General features: G+C 33.0%; 1 protein-coding gene across 1 annotated transcript in view; it reads left to right on the plus strand.

Moving 5' to 3' along the window:
* The first annotated feature begins 344 nt into the window (after nucleotides 1-344).
* LOC113239679 (peroxidasin) overlaps nucleotides 345-8,597 on the plus strand; it is an 82,373-nt gene continuing 74,120 nt past the window's right edge. The window contains exon 1 of the mRNA XM_026476764.1: nucleotides 345-682. Coding sequence (XP_026332549.1) covers nucleotides 516-682 — 167 coding nt within the window. The 5' untranslated portion in view covers nucleotides 345-515. The remainder of the gene's footprint in view (nucleotides 683-8,597) is intronic.

Below are 8,597 nucleotides of genomic sequence, written 5' to 3' on the forward strand. Positions count from 1 at the left end.
CTAATCATTAATGAAATTGTAAGGTCGCTAACCTTATTTTGTTATCAATATGTCAAGACTCGCAGCCCATTGATTATTTTATAAGTGTCTATTTCGTAATGTTCATTTTCAGACCTGTTTAAAAAATCTCGAACGGTGACTACAATGCACCTAGAAAACAAAAATAGGTGCACAAATTGCGAAGCTGTAAAAATAAATAGAATCTATAAATTTGATGGAGACCTTAGCAAAGGGAAGCGGCAGGGACGGCTGCGGCGGTGGAGCGGGAAATGAGCACCGCTCCCGCTTTCCGCTCTGCCAGACGCGAATGTGATCCGTGCCCTACACTCCGCGAGCTGCGAGCGGCGGCACCGCACTCACTGGAGTCGTCAGTCGGCTATCGCTGTCAGCCGCCGTCACTACACCGCACATTGCTGCGGTACCACGCGACCGTGTATTTCCGTGTCTAAACCAAACTTCCTGAAACTCCTGGCAAACATTCGTCACCAACGACAGAGGAAGGGATACTCTCCCAAATGGGTATCCCAAACATTATTAAGTTTTTACTAGTCTTTAACATTTTATTTTTCGCCGCCGGCGATCCTTGTCCTGCGAGATGCCAGTGTGTCAAAACCGCAGTCCGCTGTTTAAACCAGGAATTAACAGACATCCCGAAATCGCCGCCGACCGGTACCCATACTTTGTAAGTATTAACAAAATTATATTGTGTTCGTTAGAACACTTTTAATTTGATTGTGTTCCCGTTCTATTTCAAAAGTTGCTAGTAGTTTTTTGTTAGGGAAGCGCGTACAAGCGGCTCATGAGCGAGTGAATGCGAAAACTTAATAATGTTGCAAAAGCGTCTAATTTTATGCATTGCGAAAATAACTTTGGGAATCCATTATCAAAACGCATGTGGTCCGTGAGAACGTGTTGCCAACAGTGCGTCATTGAAAACAATAACAAAATAAGAATACTATTTATGGTACGTATACATTGTACACACTCAAAAATGTTACGTCTAATATATAATGGGTACTTATAGGATGGGTCAAAAATAGAGGAGTGTAAGGTAATAAATGAAGAAATTCTAAAGTTCTGGCCGCTTTGAAATGGAATAAAATCTTATTAGTCTAAAATTTAGATTAGAAACTTTTTCGTATAAAATCATAAGGCCCTTGAAATTTTAAATTGTGTCGTCGTTCATTTGCTTCCGTTTTGGTTAATTTTGCAATTGTGTTGAAATAAATAACCTAACCTCCGGTTAAAACAACCGACCTCAACAGTCATTCATCCCCTAGTTTACACCCTTAGAGGTGGAACATTTTCTTGAAATTTAAATGGGACCACACCTGAGGTACCTTCTTTCCAACAAAAAAAAGAATCATCAAAATTCGTTCACAAATGGCGGAGTTACCGCGTAACATACACACCTACAAAAAAAAACATACAGAGGAATAAAGAACCTCCTTCTTTTTTTGAACTCGGTTAAAAATGGGTAAGTACTGTGTACTATACTTTAACCTCGTATTATTTTGTTCAATATTATAAGGACTAATTTGGAGATAAATCGGAAAAGATAATGCTGTAAGTAAACTACCCGTCGATAAACGACACAAATGTATAAAACCTGTCAACACGAACAATATATTTGCACATATGTATACTGAGATTTGGACATATGTATACTTAGACTCAACGGTGAACTCCACATTGTCTCGTTCTAAACAATAGCAGTCGCTAGTGTAGCCGGAACTGGCTGGGATAATATTATTATATTACTTTCATAGATATAGGTACTTCACAGTTGAAGAAAGTTAGAAGTAGCCATCCTCTGTACAAAGAAATCAAATGAACTGACGTTATTAATTATAATATGAATCATAGAATAAACTACGGAATAATACAAAACCGAAAGCCATCACTTGAATTAATTGACAAAACTAGAATCGTTTAATTTTTATAGGATCGTAACCATTATATTTTATTAGTACTAAATTAAAACTGAAACTAAATTAAAACAAATTCATCGTATATCATAATGAGCATTAAAAAATAGCTAGCTTTCAAGATTGACTTTTTGCAGATTGCGCAGGCAGTATAATTTTGAAAGATAAATAAATAAAAGTACCTACCTAAGTATACGTAAAAATGTTTTTTTTTAACGTCCATAACAATACATACTTTTTATCATGCAACTTTCAGGTTATTCTTATTTAAATGAAATGGTATTTTATGCAATCATTGCGTAATGAGGGTTCTTAAAGTCGAGTACCGTGCTTAATAGGTACGAGATTTTAAGACCTAATTATGTAATGGTTGTATATAGGTAATAAGTACTATTTCTTCGAGTAAATTAAAATTATGAGCAACCGCTAACAACACTGCTAATACTTCAAGATTATTTATTGTTAACCAACAAATTTTTTTTAGTTCCGTAGCGAGTACCATAGACAATAGAATTTTGGTCCAGAACTAAAAAGAGCGCCTTTTGGTTTCCATAGTCTAAGTTTTTACGTCATCTGAAGATGACATTGACATGAACCTTAGACTATGGAAACTAAAGGACACGTTAAACAAACGACAAAGGTTACGTTGACATCATTGACTTACAATGACATATATAAATTTAGTCGTTATATGTATATTGCATGTGCTTTTCGACGTCGAAAACATAAACATGTTATTGTCTTTGTTTAACTATTACGTGCCGTCTTAAGCCAAAAGAGGTAAAATTATATTGGTCTGTGTCAAACACGGGAATCGAAAATACGTAACGTCATCTTAAATGCCAACCATGTCCATTTCGCAGTACATGAGGTACATGATACCGTTGTCAAAGGGAAGTACATCAAATGTCAAAACAAATGTTTTTCCAAATATACTATTGAATTATGCGCATGTATTATAGTTAAAGTGGACAAAAATATTGACAGTGAGAATAATTAGGTATTAATAAAAATGCGACGCTGCAGCATTAAGGGATGTGGCTTTAGAAAAAGTGCAAATCAATTGAATGTTACATTGCACAGGCAAGTGTTATTTTTTAGTCTACAAATCACACAATAGCCCAAATATTTCATGTAATTAGACTTATTTAAGTAGTTTATTTTTAAATCTTGTCAAATTTTGCTTTTCTTACTTTAGATTGCCTGTTTGTTTGTATATTTTGATGATTGTTGTTAACGATTATTTTGAGATAGTGTTGATCTTGTAAGCATACATATTATCGATATTCTGTTATTAAAACAATTCACTACGAGGTTTTTAAATATGTACTAAAATGTAGGTTAAAGGCGTACCTACCTCTTAAAGTAACTTTTATGTTTTATTTAGTAAGTACAATTAATACTATGTAATGTTATATACCAGTAAAATAGGTATAGGTAGGGCAATGTTGAGTGTGTGCGTTAAAAAAAAGGTAAGTAAGAGTGCGCATGTCGCCAACAAACTGCACAACAGTTTGGTGACTATTACTAAATAAGTTACCAGTTAAAATTGCTTGATAGATTAATTTGTTTAAGAAAGCCAGTAACGTGAATACTAGAATCCGCAAAAACCTGAATTGACTTGTACTTGACAGTTAGTTAAAAGACGATATGTAAATATGTACTAAAATGTAGTTTAAAGGCGTACCTCTTAAAGTAATTTTTATATTTTATTTAATACTATGAAATGTTATAAACCAGTAAAGTAGGTATAATTAAGTAAGAATGCGCATGTCGCCAACAAACTGCACAGCAGTTTGGTGACTTTTACTAAATAAGTAACCAGTTGTAATCTTGAAAAGAAATTTAAAAAAAACTTAAAATGTCTGTTGACATTTATAATAACACACCACTCGAGATTAAATTATTAGACTTGTGTTTGTTTAGGCATACTTTGGTTACAGCAAACTAAAGAAACAAAAAAAACAGTTTCAACATTCAAGCCATACATTTGCATGTCGATAATGAGTTATCGATAGATTATGCTACAACACGAAAGTAATGCGCCTTTTGTAACTTACAAATTTTGGTTATATGCACGTTGATTCTGTAGTTAGGGCAGCTCCTTTCTTTTATTTTTTTTCCATCCTCTAAGCTACGAACCGACGATATATAACCACAGACCACAAAGATGTATACCAAAATACGTAAATGTTGAATTTCGTAGCAGGTACATATCAGGGTTTGTCATAAAATACAGTATAATATTATGGTAGCGTAACATTGACTTACATAGCGTAAGCTTACTTGGATATAGCTTATGTACATATATGTTGATATTGAAACATAAGTATGAATATTCGAATCTTAACGCGGACATTGTATGTACTTGAATCTTTTTCAAATAATATGTATTGGATTTTTTAACTTAGATTTAATTCTTAAATATTTAAAAAATTCTTTTCTACCTACATATCTGTACTTTGTCGTTGATACATCTTTTAAACAAAATATGGTTCAGTATGCAAGGAAAGTTGATGCCAAACCGTAACAAGCTTATTTTACACTTCGTATGTTCAGAAGTAGTAAAACAAAAATTGTTAAGTTTTAGGTTTAAAATAAGCTATAAGCCCTTAAATTTTGGCGTTTAACTAAAATATAATACAATTAATTTATTACAACGCCGCAACAAACATACAGAAAGAAAGAATTTATTTACTATAAGTACATTGTATATTTCTAGGGTACACAATGTTTATTCACTTTTGAACAATTAATTTGATTATAGTCTAATGATAAAGAGTAATTGGTAGTAACATTTATTTATTTCCACAGTGTGTGTGTGTGTGTTTTGTCCTAATTTTGTCCTAGCCAGTCTAAAACTCTGTTTAATCCTGTCTGTGCACTTGCGTAAACCTCACTCCAGCTATCAGCCGAAAAAACGAGGGAAGTATCATCAGCAAACGCAATCAATCGATTCTTTTCCAAACCAATGTCACAGAAATCGTTGGTTTGGAAATACACAATAAGTACATTGTATATTTCTAGAGTACACGATGTTTATTCACTTTTGAACAATTAATTTGATTATAGTCTAATGATAAAGAGTAATTGGTAGTAACAAAGACAAACAGAATGTGATAAACAATAGACACTGCCACAAGTTTGTTGTATTTGTAGGAAACAGTATCCAAAGCATGCCGGGAGAGACGTCTTGTGTGTGTGTGTGTGTGTGTGTGTGTGTGTGTGTGTGTGCGCGCGCGCGCGCGTGCTTGTGTATGTTTGTGTGTGTCATAGGCATTGGGTTGTGGGTGTGGGCTGACAAGTGTGAAAAACCTTCGGGTCTTGGCATCGGAGATCGCTGGATAGTGGCCGTAAATATTTTCAAGTGAATGTCTAGAGCCCATGACTTTGAGATTCGGGCATTACAAAACTTTCGGTTTTAGAATACTTTAGTCCTTGTAACCAGTTTGTGTGTAGATTTCTTGAGCTCGAATTTGCTTTTTATTTAATTTTTATTTACTTTGTTAAAAAGAAACCGACACAAGAAAAAGTAGAATCTGAAAATGAAGTTCTACACACAGTTTGTAAAGGCACATTTTCTCGGCGAGTCGACCGGTGAGGGCGACATGCTTCTCCTAGACTAGAATCTGATAGCTCCGCACCGGTAGGGCACTGAAATGGCTTGAAAGTACACACCTCTAAAACCATTCTCTGAGCCCTTTCCAGCGATAACATATGTGTTTTTGGAGCGCCGCTCCAAGAGACTATACAATACGTCAACAATGATTGAAACAAAGCATAGTACACCATTTTAATAACAGAGGCATTAGCAACATATCGAAGTTTTTTAAAATAATTATTAATTTTCGGACACTGTTTCTTAGGAGGTTTATATGAAGCAGGGCTGGGCAAAATACATGCTACGTCTTAATTGAAATACTAATTACAAAATACTTCCTTATATGTATTTAAAATACGAAATACCAAATACTTTCTTGAGGTGTATTTGAAATACAAAATACAAAATATTTTCATGGGGTGTATTTAAAATACAAAATACAAATACAAATTACAAAATACTTTATTAATATACCTATCGCAACATGTGGAAACCAATAATTTCCTTCAAAGTTTTTTCCTCCCACAATATATATGTTTAAAAAGGAGTTTTGTTTATTAGAAAAAAACTGTTAAACCAATCAATACCTACTACAGAGCACGTAGTACGTACAATTATTATTAATACTCCCATACAAGACGAATACTTTATATGTGTGTAAATGCCGTTCATATAACACGTTCACAACACAAATTAGAAAGATGGTTCACTAAAATCATAAATTCACATTGCCGTTATAACCCTTATACTACTCTAATTATTTTTTTTTTGTTTTGGCTTCTGTTCCACTAAGGACTATTCGGCTAGTGTCCGGGTTGAAAAACTACTCTAAACTACTCTAACCTTAGAGGTTATAACCCTTAGAGGATGGAAAAAAGATAATGGAAAGGAGTTGTCGTAGTAGTTGCTGTAGTCCCTATCTACGGAATAAACGTACCTACCTATACCAAAATTGTACCACACAAGTGGCGGATATAGTGTTGTACCATAATCATAGATAAGTCAATATAGACGTGCAAATGTATGGTTTGAATGTTGAAACTGATTTTTCTGTTTGTAATAATTACATTCTTGCTTTGATTACAGTAAACTGTACAAATTATTTGTACAGTAAGATAATAAAAGTTTAATTAAAGTATATATAAAGTATCAATATTCCATTTGGGAATGTTTTATGTCATGTGGGAGTTTTTGGAAATATTTTATGGGATTTTAAAGTCATTATTTTGTATTTATAAATGTTCACATATTACGAAAAGTGAATTTGCACAGAAAAAAATGTAATTTGAGAGTATATAAAAAAAGGAAAAAATTGTATTCTAAATCTGGAGATCGCTACGCATTTCCAATCTCAAAATTGATAATAGAAATAAATTTTTAAAAGATTTCCAAATAATGTAAGCTGTTTTGTATTTATGCATTGGTATAGAATTAATATCAGTGATTTTGATTTAGGTGAATCTGTAACACTTCCTTTTAATTTTTGAAATAAATAAAATTACTTATATAATAGTAGTAAAGTAATATTATCGATAATCATAAAATCACACAAAATATTAATAATACGTTATTTGCTTAAAACATGTTATACCAGGAGATGTAACAACAGATAGTGCCAGCACTAACATGTTTCGCATATTAAACAACCATATATTAAACTATGACGACAACAAAAATATCACAAAAAATGTCACTCATGTCATGTCACAATGTTACAAATTAAATTTGCCAAGAATGATTAAAATCAAGATGAAATTTTACGTCTTATTTTCTGTCAAATAATTTATTTACCTGTGTCATAAAAATATTTTCATTGAAGCACTTACTTCGTTTTAAACAAACATGAGTCTAATAATTTAATCTCGAGCTGTTCACATGTTGGCCGCTATCAATTTCGTTTTATGGAACTGAGAGTTTCAGTTAACAAAATGAAATATAAAGTTATTTGCCTCTAAATATAACGATGGAATGGCATTATCATGTAATATAGTACATGCATGTAACTATAGTTACATTCAAAGTTCTATTAAAATTTGCCTCTTCAAAATGAGGCGGACAAACGAAAATGGTATTTGATCCTATGTTTATATTCGGCAGACCTATAATTTCCAACCATTTTACTTTCTTTTTTTATATGTAGGTAACCTTAAAAAAAAACATTAATGAAATAATAAAAACCTCTTAGTCAATTGTTTTAATAACAGAATATCGATAATATATATGCTTACAAGAACAACACTATCTCAAAATAATCGTTATCAACAATCATCAAAATATATTAACAAACAGGCAATCTGTAATTACCAAAGCCAAATTCGGCAAGATTTATGAATAAACTACTTAAATGAGTCTAATTACATGGAGATATTTGGGTTATTGTATGATTTATAGGCAGAAAAATAACACATAAAGTAACATCAACAAAGTGTAATGTAACATCGGTTGATTTCCGCTTTTTCTACTGCCGTACCCCTTAATGCTGCTGCGACGCATTTTTATCAATACTTAATTGTTCTCACTGTCAATATTTTGGTCCATTTCGTTACAATTCTTGCGAATAACTCACTAAAACATTTGGCCAAACATTGGTTTTGACGTACTTCCTTTTGACAACCGGAAACGGTTATCAAAGGGTACTACAAAAATGCCAAAATGAGGACTGTTGGCATTTAAGATGACGTTACGAATCTTCGATTCCCGTGTTTGTCATAAATCAATGTTAGTCCTATCTCTTTTGGCTTACGACGGCACGCAGTAGTTAAACAAAGACTTATTGTCTTTGTTTATGTTTCAACATCTAAATGCATCATATACATATAACGTCTGTTATCAACTTCAACTTCAACTTTTGTATCTATGGCTCCGTCGTTTTGCGCGACGATTTCTGGGTTCTGGGTTCTGGGAAGGGTTGAAAGACACGTAGAGCGGTGGTGAGATAGATTGCCGGTTATTAAAATACTTCATAGATATGTCAATAAAACATATCCTTTGGTTTCCATAGTCAAGTTTTAACCGCGAAAAGGTGACTTTGACGCCTTTGACAATACCATGCAGTGTTGTCTATATTT

The sequence above is a fragment of the Hyposmocoma kahamanoa genome, unplaced genomic scaffold, assembly GCF_003589595.1.
Source record: "Hyposmocoma kahamanoa isolate Upper Pololo Valley unplaced genomic scaffold, ASM358959v1 100021, whole genome shotgun sequence".
Lineage (NCBI taxonomy): Eukaryota > Metazoa > Arthropoda > Insecta > Lepidoptera > Cosmopterigidae > Hyposmocoma > Hyposmocoma kahamanoa.